Below are 15,657 nucleotides of genomic sequence, written 5' to 3'. Positions count from 1 at the left end.
TTTATTTCACTAGTACAATCTGTTTGAAATGAGGTGCTCAAAAGCTGGAACTTCCATGCCCACCTCTACTCCCACAGCCATGTACATGTCCTGTATGGGAAAAGCTATGTGAGGGATTCTCACTGTGACATTACAAGAACATTTCCAGCAGAATGATCTAAGCTGTGTTTGCGTTTAGTTGAAGGATTTGTTTGACGAGGTCAATGGCCGCAGTGTTACGTTAAAAGTGTAGGTGGTTTTTTTTCCCCCAGTATTTTTAGTGACCGTGTGGGCACTTCTTTGAATGTTGTTTGCCCTTTCACATTATTGTAAATGTGAGTACATTGTCTATCTTCCTCTCAGAAGTCACTGTTTGCATAATCCCTTTTCTCTGCCATGTATTCCAGGCATCTCCGGGAAGCAGTGTTGATAATTGAAAACCTAAATTGTTGGCTACACAAGTGAAACCTTACAAAATATTAGCAGAAAAAGTGGGCTCGCTAAGCTCCGTTAACCAAATGAATGTGACGTTAACCTAAGTAAACGCCCATTAATAATACCACAGTATTTACTACTTCAGATTATGTGGGATAAAGAGCGGCTCAGTGAGAAAAGACACTGACTGTCACTGAGTTTGGAGCAGGGGAGCCTGGTTCAATTCCCGGTGTCAGCTCCTTGTGACCTTGGGCAAGTCACTTTATCTCCCTGGGCCTCAGGCACCAAAAACCTAGATTGTAAGCTCCACGGGACAGGGACTGTCTGCAAAATGTCTCTGTAAAGCGCTACGTAAAACTAGCAGCACTATACAAGATCATATTATTATTATTAGTATTAGGTAATCCGGTTTTACTTTGGTAAAAGCATGCAATCATTCCTACAGTTATTCTAAATGCCCTGGAAATTAGTTAATTACAACCCTAAAGATTTCCATCCCATATTTGCCAAGATCAGTTAAGGCCAATGCTGGGAAATGAGCGGCGTTATGTAGGTCAGGGCGAACGCGCGGCCCGACACTGAAAACAGGGCTGAGAGAGACCCCAACTGGCTAATTTAGAGGAGGGCGCAGTGACTTGCATGTTTCCAAATAAATGAAGACTGGAGGTGATCACCTGTTCAAAATACTGCTTTGTTGTCATCTGACTTTTCTCGTTCATATCTGAAACATCAAAGATGTGATTGGATGAGTCAATCGGTCATAATACTACCAAGGCAATATTACCTAAAAAATACATTAATGCCTCCTATCCCAATGATATATGCAACTAGAAAGCCCCAATATACACCTTTTTGTTTCTCTAATTTGTACCTCTTATGGCGCAAAACCATGTTTTGGGGCCCGAGGAAATTGTATGCAGGTTATATGGGATTTCCAGTGTTGGTTCTTTCCAGTATATGTCTTCCTATTATTTATACAGCTAATAAATTAGCACCCTTCATAAAGCTTTACATTCCCGCTAATGTGTTTCTTCTCAGTGTTATGTTGGTGGTGGAATCTGAGTAATTAGGATCTGTGTCAGAACGTTGAGCTCCTCAGTAAAGCAGTGTGGTGGGATTGGCATATCAGAATGTGTTTGTTGTGCAATGTAACAGGAAGCACAAAAATATAATAGTCAGAATGTCCTGGAACAGGATTGTGTTTTTTCTGTCTTCAGGCTGCCAGCACTCCTCAGCCTAGCTGTTGCAACTATGTTGTGACCCCTTGTGGGTTTCTTGGCTTCAGCCAGTTGCCTTGGCAACCCCCTGCCTTTTTACCAGGATGGACTGCTCCCCCTCCCCTTGCCAGGTGGTGTTGTCCCAGTAAATTTCCCATCAGCCCAAACCAGCATCCTGTCTTTTAGTACCAGCAGCCATCTTGACCAGTCATCTCTCCTATTTTAGTAAAGTTACTACTTTTTACCTATCCCTATATCTTGCATTTAGCCCACTTCCCGCATAGCTCCACCTCCCCTCCATTGCTCTCATGTCCCAGTGACCCTCAGTACCATTTCCCCCTTTGTATTTGTATGTTGTTGTCCCAAATAAACACTTCAGCAAGTAAGAAGGTTCCCTTGTTTGATATATGGGATTGAGTTAACCTGCCTGTCACTACGCATCTATCAGGGTGTGCTTGGTTCAGAACACAGAATTTTTAGGAACCAGAAGTTTGCTAGGTTGGGAAAGGGCACAGATTCCCTCCATGTCAGCCTCTCTGTGCGTCTGTGTATCTATGCTGCGCACACATATACCACAGGCTGGCACTTGACAGAAGGAGAGCAAGAGTAGGCATTCCCGGAGCACACAATTCCCCCTTATTCCTCCCAGGGTGGCTTATTGAAGTACAAGGCAGTACAGTGCTCGGCGCGCATGTGCAGGGGACTCCGCAGCAGCATAGGGTGAGACACACACACAGACACACAAGGAATTCAGTTAGTATAAATATAGAAGTGCAAATAGCTAAAACGGGGGGAGGTGTGCCAAGCACGTGCGTTCTAAGTCAAACTTCTTTGCGTTTTGTCACTGAAATTGTGTTTTACTTTTTCATTGAAAACATCACCTTCACAAAAACAATTTCTGTGACAAAAGACAAAAGTTTCACATAAAATGCGCATGCCCGACACACACACCCTTTTCCCCCCTATGTTTAGTTGATAATAATAACACTAGTATATAGCTGATACTAGGCAATATTACATTGAAAGAAAATGTTCACACTTATCACTACAATATTTGTATTATGTTTACTCCGTTAAAACGTGGCGTAATGCCACATATTTATTTAGTATGCAGACTATTTCACCAGTAATTATATTGAGATAATTACTTTTAAGTATATTTTGGGGTAAAATGCCAAAGCACGGACATTGGTATACACAAATAATAATCACACGTAAATGAAAAAGAAAATATTAATTTTATATTTCTATATGGAGCACAGAAAATATAGTCTTGTTGACCATTACAATATGCGGGGCACTATAAGAAAAACAACTGCCAGCTTGTTTTCTCTTCTTAAAAGGGAAACTTCAGTTTGGCAATAAGTGTAATGTGCTCTCTAGTGTTCCTATCTCCACTTCATGAGATGAGAACCACATGCCTTAGTTATGGAAGAATAAAAGCAGACACGCAATAAAGTTTCAGTTTCCATACCTTTTATAAAGTGGCCAATATGTAAAATTAGGTTAGACAAGCGAGTGCTCTTTGCACAGGCATCAGCTGTATGTAGGTTGGTTACCTCATGTACCCTTACCAGTGGCTTCATCTAATTCAGTTCACTCAGTAATGTACTGTACAAAGAGCATTGTTATGAAATATTAACACCGTTTTTCTATAGTATGAGGCATATAGACAGTTTCCTTTAACTATACATCATGCAGTTGACGGCAATATTGTTGCCTTTGTTTTTAGAAGATCTGTCATTGCCCATCTGATTTGATTGATTGGTACTGTATGTATATGTATAACATGTTTTTAGTTCAACTTTATGCAATTCTCATTTTCACTGGAAACTAATGAGTTCTAATGCCTATGCGCCATCCTACTTCTTGATTAATTTTCCATGTTTTATCCAAGCTTTCTTTTCCCTTGGTAGATAAAGTAACACATAAGATCCTCACTGTAACCAGACCTGTCAGTTGCTTTAATATATACATACCAACCATTGCAATCATATCTATCGAGCAGAACAACTTCTTTGACCAATGAGGATCTGCACATTTGAATTTTATGGCATGACTTGGACACAAGATCCTCAGAGATTAAGCTCTGTTATAAATAAACAGTTATTAATTTATGTAGAGTTAATAGCATTGTAGTTTATTCAGAGAAGTTTACTAGTAGTTTACACAGTCTTCATCTGGATTTTTCATCCTTATTGAGTGTGCAACTTGCACTTTCTGTTGAAACACATGTTTAGGTTAGGAAGGCTCCTGGGGTTATTTAGAAGCACAATCATGAGGTATGAATCTTTTGTGGTGCCCAACATAAAAAAAAAAGATATTTTGATTAGAGACTTTTTATTTGAATATACAGAGTAATATTGGCGTATTGATACTTGGGGGCAAGTGTACCAATTCAAGAAGATTTATATATAGCAAGATAGAATAGATAATGCAACCTATGACTTGAGAATTTGCATATCAACTGTAGTTACATTAATGTTGTAAAAGTTTAAAGTAATTATGATGGAAGTGAGATACAGTATGCACCTTCGGTCAACAATAGCCAATTTAGCTGCCCATACCTCTTAAATGCAGAACCTTAAGTATGGAAAAAAATTATTATATGCTAATAATTTGTGAGGGCTACTGCATTCTCTAGGAAGAGGTGCAATGTCTTCACAAACGGGAATAAAATATCTTCACCTCAATTCTACAATATTCATAAATAACTGACTGTGAAAGGCAACCTCTCCTCTTAACATGGAAAATGTTTCACCTAGTGGTACTCGAATATAATTACTGATCGTAAACAACAGCAGATCCATAATATGTACAAAGATACTGGAAATCTCATCCAATACTTTTTTTTTTTAATTTATTGAATAGATTTCACAAAATATAGTCCAGATACTTTGTAGAGCAAAATAACAATTGCCTGACCAAGCTTATTTCTGCTTACACAGGAGCGCTGCAACACAGTGGTATTTTGCAGTTCCTTGTTTAATGTCATTCATAAAAATGATCAATGACTTTGTTTACCTAATTGAGCTTTTGTTCTATTTCCTTCAGACACAACGTGACTATTGGTAACTGTATGCCACTGTTGGAAAATTGATGGACACTGTTTCTCTTTCCTTCTAGGTCATTAGCCAGTCCAGAGCTAGATTTAACCCTAGCATCAGCATGATTAAGAAGTGCATTGAAGTTCTTATAGACAAGCAGTACATAGAGCGAAGCCAAGCCTCAGCAGATGAATACAGTTACGTAGCATGATGCTGTCGTCACTTTGGCGTGTGTAAGAGAAGATCATCGCGTCACTGTTTGGTGTGTTCCTGTTGGAAGAAGCAGGCCTTTGCCTCCATATTCGGTCACCCGGCAGTCCCTGTTTTTCTGCTGTTTACAACATCACCAGTGCCACGTCATGAGCGTCAGTGAAAATGCCTATAAATATTTCAAGCTCATGCCATTATGACATTTCTTACAACTTTACTAAAAGAATGAGTGCTGTATTGCTGGAATGTGGAAATTTTTGGTTGGGTAATGTTTTTTTTTTTTCTCCTCCCTCATCACGTTTGCAGTTGATGTGTTTTTTTTTTAAATGTATCTTAAAGGACCTAAAGTAAAAACTAAATATTGTAATATTACAGATAACCTAATAATTGTATCTACTTTAAAATGTACAAAAATGACAAACAAGATATTGCTGCTTGTCAAATAAAAAATAAAGAAATGACGTGTACTGATCTTAATATTTTAACAAATCCTGTAATATGCAGTGAATTTTTCTCAATGCCAGCTTACAGGAGAATGCAGAAATACAGTATGTGTGGCTAGGTAAATACGTACTTTGGTGCAATCATACTTGGATGGACACATTCATAGATCATGGTTGAAAACCATTTATAGTAAATTCCTCGAAGGATGATTTTTTTTGATTGGGGGAAACAATATGGCCACTGGTGTCGGACTTACTCGGTTTACCAATAGAAAGCCGTGACCTCATGGGATGACATCTCCCGCAACCCCCAGTTTGCGCTCATACATTCAATGTTATCAAGAGCATTGCTCTACAACAACTCCACTTTTCAGCTGCATATGCATTGTCCAAAAAGGTGTACATTTATCTTGGTATATGTGTGTTGCATAGTCATAAAAATATCAGTCTTTATAATAAAACAATAAAGGAAACTTATTTCAATGTGTGCCTTTTGGAAGTAAAACCGACGTGAAGCAATAAAGCTGATCAATTAAATGATACACAAAAGCACACCAAAGCAAAGTTATACATTCTTTCATTGCACAAACAATAGGACTGTGTGTGTGTGTGTGTGTGTGTGTGTGTGTGTGTGTGTGTGTGTGTGTGTATATATATATGTATTGTAATTTTCCTTTGGCATTATAGGGTCAGGGAACACTGGGGGGGGGGGTGACAGAGAGTCTTTCTCTATCTCTTCCTAGGGTTCCATCTTTCCACTTGTGATCATGATTAATCTGCAATGTTGGCATCTTGTGCTGTTTTTATGGTCCATAACAGGATCAATTCATCCTAAAGCAATCAACACCTTCAAGAACTAGCATTTTGTAAGGGGTGAAAACAATGCAGCAATACAGCAACTAACCATTATGAGCAAAAGCTGCATGTTGAAACAAAGTTAGTCTGAAATACAGGGTGCAACTAGTTAAAAGACTGTAATCAATGTGAGGGCTGCAGGAAATTTAAAAAAAAAGGGGGGGGAACATTAGCGCAGCTATGATTCATCAATAAAGATTTTGAGAAAACAAAGGCAAACTCATTAAAATGCTCAACACAGAGGCTCTTTAGAGGAGCAATCCAATCGATATCCTAAACGTGTTTTTAAAATAAATCAGTTCTGTAGTATTAGATAATACTACCTTTTTTTTATTTTGAAATGCAACTCTTAATGCCATTTTTAATTAGTTTTATTATAATGAGCATCCTTGGATTTGTATAGCAGGCTTTAGCACACCTCCCCAGCAGTGCAAGATCTTTGTAACACTTTCCTGTACATGATAATTTGTTGCCAATATTCCCAGCAGTTTCAGCTGCAAACTGTAACAATAGGTAATGATACTGTAGTAATATATGAATACATTGTAGCTGCTGAGAGACACTGACCTGAAGGATTGATTTGATACTGAAAGGCAGCCATTTAGTAAACCCTGGAAAGCAGGATCTCTGCTGGTCATTAACGGGAGAGCCAATCGATCAACAGCTTAGGCAATTAATTTTCAATAAAAGTAATCAAAAGCAGCATATATTAAGGCAAACATATTTTTAATTTTTATTTTAAGCTGCTTGGATTGCCTCTTTTAACAGATAGTGCAATGTTGGACACCCACTTTTTTAACAGGAAAGTTCATTGAGAGTAAGGTAGGATCTGAAGTTTCCTCAGCAAATGTTCTCACAAGACCTTACCTGATTTGAAGAGGATTTAGAAAATCTTGGTCTGGCATGTTCATCGCCTTACTAAGAGGAGCAAGTACAGTACACACGAGCGGGTCAACTTTCCTGGGCCTGGCAGCGCTGAAGGCTATTCATTTTCTACTGAATAGTAAGAATTCCAGTCATCCCGAGAACAGACCAGTCTAGCCGTGTTATCACCCATTAGATCAGCTATACAAATATGCACTACTCTTACCTAATGGGGAACCAGAATATATATTTTACATTGTTACTGTGTAAATATTGGTAGCATAAAAGTCTAGTTTCATTTGATCAAAAACCTGACCGTTTCCTTTTTCAAGCAATAGACTCACTGTGCAAAAATGAGTGAATACTTCATTAGTAGGCAATACCTTTTTTTAAATTTGGAATAACAGAATATATTTTAAAGGCAAGCTTTTGAGTGCACTGCTCTTTTCCCCAGGTACTGCTTGACCCAATTGTCAAAGTTGCAGAGAAAAAAAAAAAGTAGTCCTGACAAAAAAAGTGTCTGTATTTGTTAAAGACTGAGGACAAGTTATTTGGAGCAGATTTCAGAATGTAGCAAATATTTATGCTTATAAAGCAGAAAGGGAGAGCGGCGTCCTAATTTTTTTCTTTTAATAGAAAGTATGAACTGTAAGAGGAAAAAAAATGTAGTTGTACTGTGCTCCATACACCCCTAATACCATCGCAACAAATCACTGGTTTGACCTTGCTACTATTAAATAAAGATGGGCAAGTCCAGAAATCCGGTTGTCCCCGAACTGCCAAGATCCGGACTAATTTATCTGCGTGCCAAGTCCAAACTGAAAAAGAAAATAAAGCCCAAATCTTGCTTTTTGTTTCCTGCTCACGCAGATCTACCGGCAATTCTCCCTTCCCCAGCCGCCAGTTCCTGTTGGTGACTGCAGGGGAAGGTTGGAGTGTGTGATCAGTCTAGCACAGACGGAAAGAGAAGAGCAGAGGGAGACTATAGAATATATACATTATAAAATACATTATAGGTATATATGTATTTATAATATATACTACTGTTATTGCTATTAGGAAGAAAGATACCATCACCATCTAACCTCCCTTTGTCAGTTCCATTTGGGTTTGATTACTTATTGGGTATTATTTAGATCAGCGGTGTGCAAACTGGGGGGCGCGAGGTTTACAGAGGCCCTGCACGCTTCCAGAAGGCACTACGCTCTAGTGATATACCAGTCCGTTCCAATTGGTTAACAGCACATTTATGTTATATAAATCTACAATATTTGTTGCTGCATCACAGAGCAAGTACTCAAGGCCACAGAGCAGATGAATCTAAATATTGCATTTTCACTGTCTCCAACAAAACATAGTTGATTTGAATCAAGGGTCTCTCTAAATAGTCTAATTCCAAAGTGCGGGGAAACGGTTTCAGGCGAAGAGAATCCTGCTTGTGCAGCCAACATAGACAAACAATCTCTTCAAAGTGCAGGTCTCCTCTAAGACAGAGGTACAACGTAGAGCTCTACTCACAAGGTCATAATGAAGTTCTCCATTTTATGTGACAGCCAAGAACAATGGAAAGACAACGTTTCAGGTCCCATATGGACCTTTCATCAGATCAGATCTCTCTAAATAGTCTATTTCCAAACAGTAGTCTTATCCTGTCTTGGAAATAGAATCCTTCGTGCATTACATCTCCAAAATTACACATTTGATTTGAATGGTCATTCTAAATAGTCTCCATCTCCAGGCGTTGGTTTGGTTCTGTCTTTGAAACAGCATCCTTAATGCACCCTGTCTTACAAATGGGGATCACTGAAGACAAACTGTTAAGTACTAAACTGAGGGCTTATGTGATCATTCTTACTGTAGTCCCAAATTAGTCTCAATTTGGTAGAATGTCATTAAAGTGGGAAGTCTAAATCCTCCTTCCAATGTATAATGTCAATAGTTAAACAGTTTAGGTCTACTTTTCCCCCCTTGTTAAATCCAAAGGGAAATAACCTTCTGGATAAGTTTAAAGAATGGTACAGCAAAGGAATCTTAATTGGAATTGTTTGTATGAAATACAGAAACTGGGTAAAACATTCATGCTGCCCAAAGCAGGGCTCCATAAAAATGATCTTGATTAACCCTTTGAGTGTTGATGGTGTTTGTATCCCTGAGTGCTGAAGATACCTTGGAGTTTTTAGTGCTAATAATGTTCAAGCCATAAGAACAATAATAAATAAACCTAGGCAAATCATATATGCCTTTTTTTTGTTTGTTTGTTTGTTTGTTTGTACCACATTAATGTTATTATTTTCCGACATGCTACAGAAATGTCAGTTCATATACTAAAAAATACTTTAGAATTTTTTATTTGTACTCCATGAAGAAATGGAGTTAAAGAAATAGGGATGGGGTACAGAAAAAAAAGGGGCCGATGGGGGAGGGGTACATTGCTACAATTAACAGACTATAAAACTGGATGTAATTAATGTATTATTAAAATATATATTTCATTTCAAATAGTAAGATCCACAAAGTTAATTTTAACTTTACAATTGATGTCAAAGGGAATCTAACAATTATTTGTGTATATACGTAGTTATGTGTAGGTGGAGTTTGTCCAATGAGCCCTGTAGGGGTAGCTGGCATCACAAAATACTGAGAGAGAGAAAATCAGCTCATCCAGATCACTAATAATTCTGTCTAGAAGGCCATGGCCTGAGACAGATCTGGGTCTACGCGGAAGCCAAGGTCTCCAGACACCGGGTGGTGAGTAGAATGATGACGCTGCCCTTTACTTCGCAGCTGAATTCATGTCCCCTAAATTTAGCCTGATGCCCTTTTCCCATTCCCTACATGAGGATACTATCCCTGGACCAGTTTTTTTTAACTGTGGTCTAGGAATCCCTCCCCTCTCAATCCCCTTATATTTTTGTCACCCTTTGCACTCATTTCCTAAAAAACTAAACACCACATTAATACATTCGAACCACCCTATCAAATGGGGCTGAAAATAATTTCTCAAAATGCTAGGGGATTAAATACCCCCAAAGCATAGACTTGTGCTAGCTGAAATGATAAGAATGGATATTGGGGTGGTTATATTACAGGAAACTCACTACCTAAAGACCAAAAATTGCTAACTAGTAAACATTTCCCATCGACAGTTGCAATACTACTCCACAATAAAATACATTTCCAACATGACATGATTAAAGCAGACAGAGAGGGTCGTTTCGTAATGGTAACAGGCCTCCTTGACTTGGTACATGTCACTTTAGTGAATGTTTACGTCCCTAACACAGACCAATTTATGTTTTTCGAAGAAGTATTTGGCAAATTAGACAAACTATAAAAAGACAAATTAATAATAAGAGGAGACTTTAACGTATCTCTCAATCCTAAAATAGATAAAACAGGTCCAATAACACACTCAACAAATAAAAATCTCAGAAAACTATTTAGAGACAATGCTTTCCTGGACTATTGGAGAACCCTCAATCCAGGGGAAAAGGATTATTTCGTCTTTTCTACAGTCCATGGATCCTTCTCCACAATAGACAATGTTGTGGTTGACTCCTCCCTTTGTAGTCACCTAGCAGCGGCAAAAATATGCCCCTCTGCCTGGTCGGATCACAGTTCAATTCTAGTAACCTTTAAAAACTGGAGCCCCACACACAAACCCATGAGCTGGAGATTAAATGAATCCCTACTCTGCAGCCTGGAAGCTAGAGAAGCACTTAAAGTCTACTTTGAAATTAACGATACTGACTCTGTATCGCAGATGACCCTGTGGGAGGCCCATAAGGCGGTTCTTAGGGGCAAGTTGATCACGATCAGAGCAGGGGAAAAGAAGTAAAAAGCACAAGATATAATTAGATTAACCCAAGAACTGGAAAAAGCTGGGAGTTTCCCTAAAATAAATCCCTCAGATGTACATTTTAAACGTGTGACCTGAATTAAAGAACAACTAAATTCTTTACTGCTAGATAAAGTAGATGGACACAAGAAAAATATTATCAAAAAGGAAAAATAAGCTAAATCAGAAAAGAAAAAGATTCCAAATTTTCTCAATTCGTAATAGAAATGGACAATAAGTGTATGACGCAATTCAGATAAGAACCGAGTTTAAACAATACTATGAAAAATTATATAATTTGCCAAAAAATAATATAAAAGCTAAAAAAAAAATCCAGATTTGTCCTCTTTTCTGCAAGGATGCGTTTTACCAAGGTTATCTATCGAAGATAAGAACAAACTCGAAACCTCAATTACAGGACTGGAGGTTGTGGAAGTTATTAAAACACTGAAAAATGAGAAAACACCCGGGCGGGAAGGCTTTTCAAATAAATATTACAGAACATTTTGCGCAATTCTGGCTCCTCATCTAACAAAATTATTCAACACATTTCTAAAAGGAGCAAGCCCCTCAAAAGAAATGTCCCAAGCTACCCTAGTAGTAATACACAAAGAGGGGAGAGATCCCTTAAATTGTAATTGCTACCGCCCAATTTCTCTAATCAATTCAGACATAGAAAATCTCGGGCAAATCTCGAAATTCATTTCGAGAAATGTTCGACTAATGGCCGCTTCATCTGTACAAGCAAATTTACAAAAGAACGGCTGCAGAAGAAGAAATTCCACGTTTTAGAATGGCCTAGTCAAAGTCTGGACCTAAACTCCATCAAAATTTTGTGGCAGGACCTAGAATGAGCTGTGCAAGAAAGCCCTCCAATGTCACTGGATTGATGCAGTTCTTTAAAGAGGAATGGGCCAAAATTCCTTCAAACCAATGTGTGACCCTCACCAGCAGTTACAAGAAACACTTAGTCGAAGTTATTACATAGTAGATGAGGTTGAAAAAAGACGTACGTCCATCAAGTTCAACCTATGCTAAATTTAGACAACAGATACTTTATCCTATATCTATACTTACTTATTGATCCAGAGGAAGGCAAACAAAAAACTCCAGTGACATATCATCCAATGATATCTCATAAGGCTAAGGCCCCGCTCCCAGAGTCAGCACGCCCGCACTGCAGACAGGCGGGGCGCTGACAGACACAGACCGCGATATGCGGTCTGTAGGGAGCGGGAGCCGGAGCGGGAGGTGGGCGGGAGTGGGAGGCTTGAGCGGGAGGGGGGGTGTGGCTTGAGCGGAGGGACCCGCTACTCTCCCCCCCTCCCTCCACGGCTCAGGCTGCTGATTGAAGGTAAGTAAAGCAACACACACACAGACAGAGGCAGGCACTCACGCACTCAGGCACACACATACACACACACAGACAGGCACGCACGCACTCAGACACACACACAGACAGGCACTCACGCTGCTTTCACTCCACACTCCTCCCCGCTCCCCGAAGCCACTCCTCCCGAAGCCTCCCCTCCCCATTGGCTCACAGCCACACCACGTGACGCGTCAACGCTAGGGATCACCATTCTCTTGTATTCCATAGCGGCTGACGCGCCACAGCGTGTAGTAAGCTGTGCAGCCAGGGGGGACCAGGACCGGCTCCGCAGGATTCCCCTGCTGGTGGGGAACTCGCGTGTGGCCGCCCGCGCCACCGAGCGCAGCGGGACCGAGGCCTAAGGGGAAAAATAAATTCCTTCCTGACTCCAAGAATTGGCAATCGGATTTATCCCTGGATCAATATCCTTCCCATGTATACTTATTTGGTATATCCCTGTATACCTTTCCCATCTAAAAAGATGTCCAACCTTTTTTTTTAACAAATCTATTGTATCTGCCATCACAGTCTCCATGGGTAATGAATTCAACATTTTAACTGCCCTTACTGTAAAGAACCCTTTCCTTTGTTGCTGGTGAAATCTGCTTTCCTCCAACCTTACGGGATGGCCCGAGTCCTTTGTACTGCCCGTGGGATGTACAGTTCTTTTGAAAGCTCCTTGTACTGTCCCCGAATATATTTGTATATAGTTATCATATCCCCTCTTAGACGCCTCTTTTCTAATGTAAATAAATCTAATTTAGCTAGCCTCTCCTCATAAGTTAGATTGTCCATCCCCTTTGTTAATTTGGTGGCTCTTCTCTGCACTCTCTCTAGTTCCATAATGTCTTTTCTTAGGATTGGTGCCCAAAATTGTTCTCCATTTTCAATGTGCGGTCTTACTAATGCTTTGTAAAGGGGCATAATTATGTTTACTTCCCTTCTCTCTATATGCGGTAGTCCCGCTCATTGAGGTCAACAGCCACATAAAGTGGAGGGATACATAGGACCAGGCCAAGCAAAGGCCGGAGGCGCCACACAGAGACACAGAGGCGTGATTATTAGCTCCAATTAGGGGTACAAGGATAATGTATTACAAGGGGGAGAGGTAGGTTACCGTAAAGGGGAGTACGTAGGGCAAAGGAATGATCATAGGAAAGCATTGTTTGCTAGTTGTTGTTTGAAGATTTTATAGGAGGGAGGACGGATAGCGGGGGTCGAGCCTGCTTTTGTTCCTGCATGGACCGACAGCCGGATCGGGAAAGGACATCAACCCCAATGACCGGCAAAGTCCCTTGGGAGGGGATTCCAGTGAGGGAGGGAGGGGGGCAGGGGGGGAGGGAGTACCTGGCCGCCTACACGGAGTACCCAAGGGCGATGGTCTCACAGCCGGGGTACTGGTACCGAGGCTCTGAGACCACTGTTTATATGTGTTGTTTATGTCTGTCTGGTTGTTCCCCCCCTCCCTCATGTATCTTCCCCCCCATAGTGCACCAAACTACAGGAAGATGGAGAACTACAGATCCCCAGAAACAGTTGGAGTATGCGGACCAACGAACGGCCCAGATGACCTCGCCAATGGAGCACACCTCTTCTGCAGACAAGGATGAGTAATGAACTAATAATGATTACACACAATGTCAAAGGGTTTAACAGCCCGGTTAAACGTAGAATCGCATTTAAAGAATATAGCCGCCTGAAAGCCGATATACTTTTTCTACAAGAAACCCACTTTTCACACTCCAATCACCCGAAATATCTAGACAAAAACTACAGAACTTTTTATCTGGCCTCTAACAAGGCAAAGAAAAGAGGAGTGGCTATCTTAGTACACAATAAACTAGCGTTAGATATAAATAAACAATATGCGGACCCGGAAGGTCGTTATATCATCCTTACGGGGATGATACAAAGTCAACCTCTGACATTAGCGTCAGTCTACGCCCCATGCGAGACGAGCGCTACATTCTTTACACAGTTCTTTAATAAACTACACACTGTCGCGAAGGGACATATCTTCATAGCAGGCGATCTTAACCGCACCCTAGACTCTGACCTGGACAGATGTACGAGACCTAACCCATCCCACAAACAGGACGTACTAACCATACATAAGGGTATGCAAGACTGTCAGCTAATTGATATCTGGCGGGAACAACATCCTAATGCACAGGAATATACCTTTTATTCCCACCCACACAATCGCTACAGTCGGATAGATTACCTCCTGGTATCCAATAGAGTGGTCCCAGTGGTAGGGCACACAAAGATCCATGGAATGTCGTGGTCCGACCATGCACCGGTAGAGCTGCGGTGCACATTAGACGCCTTAGACAGACCTGGAGCAAACTGGAAGCTCAACGAACTCCTCCTTAAATGCCCCGTAACTGCAAAAGAGATTGGTGAGCGAATCCAAGAATATTTTAAGGACAATAAAGGCAGTGTGTCGGCTCAATCCACCCTATGGGAGGCTCATAAGGCTACCATGAGAGGGGTGTTGATGACCATAGCAGGAAAAAGAAAGAGAGCAAAAGAGGCGAAAGTAAAAGAGCTACGTGAGAAATTGGCACATCTCACTGCTCAACACAAAACGCACAAGGATAATTTGGTTTGGAAAGAACTGAGCGACACTAAAATTAAACTTAACCTGGTCCTGACCTCTCAGGCCGAGAAGGAGTTGGCATGGTCAAAGCGCAGATTCTATGAGAAAGCCAACAAGCCAGATACCTTATTAGCCAATAAGCTCCGAAACAAGCTTCCAAATTACCGTATAGCATCCATCAAATCTCAGGGGGGGGACCTTACCTCCGATCCTCGACAAATAGTGGAGGTGTTTAAGAATTATTACGCCACACTATACGACGGAGATAAGGTCAGCCACTCACAAAAGACCGCAGCAACTTTGAACAAATTCCTAAAAGAGGCAAATCTACCTACCTTGAGCAGAGAGGAGAGGGAGGCACTCCAGGGCGACTTCACCTTTGAGGAAGTAACAGAGGTAATGAAGTCCCTTAAACCCGCTAAAGCCCCTGGTCCAGACGGATTTTCAAATTTATATTATAAGAAATTTGTCAAGATTCTGGCTCCCCACTTGTTGTCCCTATTTAATGGGATTCTAGCAGGAGAGCCCCTCCCGGCGCAGATGCTCCAGGCATCTATCTCTGTGATCCACAAACCCGGTAAGGACCCGGCAGACGTCAAGAGCTACCGGCCAATATCCCTGATCAATTCGGACACTAAAATCTTCTCAAAATTGTTAGCTAACAGGGTGGGCATTGTCCTTCCGGGGTTGATTCACCCGGATCAAGTAGGCTTTATTGAGGGCAGGCAGGCGGCAGACAATACTAGGCGGATTGTAGATTTGATTGATTTGGCAAAAAAGAAAAATATCCCGTCT

General features: G+C 40.7%; 1 protein-coding gene across 4 annotated transcripts in view; it reads left to right on the top strand.

Moving 5' to 3' along the window:
• CUL2 (cullin 2) overlaps positions 1–5,349 on the top strand; it is a 103,329-nt gene extending 97,980 nt beyond the window's left edge. For all 4 annotated transcript variants that reach the window (XM_075587749.1, XM_075587747.1, XM_075587748.1 and 1 more), the window contains one exon: positions 4,758–5,349. In XM_075587749.1, the coding sequence (XP_075443864.1) occupies positions 4,758–4,889 (132 nt within the window). In that variant the 3' untranslated portion in view covers positions 4,890–5,349. The remainder of the gene's footprint in view (positions 1–4,757) is intronic.
• Positions 5,350–15,657: the final 10,308 nt, after the last annotated feature.

The sequence above is a fragment of the Ascaphus truei genome, chromosome 2 (assembly GCF_040206685.1).
Source record: "Ascaphus truei isolate aAscTru1 chromosome 2, aAscTru1.hap1, whole genome shotgun sequence".
Taxonomy (NCBI): domain Eukaryota; kingdom Metazoa; phylum Chordata; class Amphibia; order Anura; family Ascaphidae; genus Ascaphus; species Ascaphus truei.
Note: the sequence above shows the minus strand (reverse complement) of the source record. Positions and strands in the feature narration are given on the sequence as shown.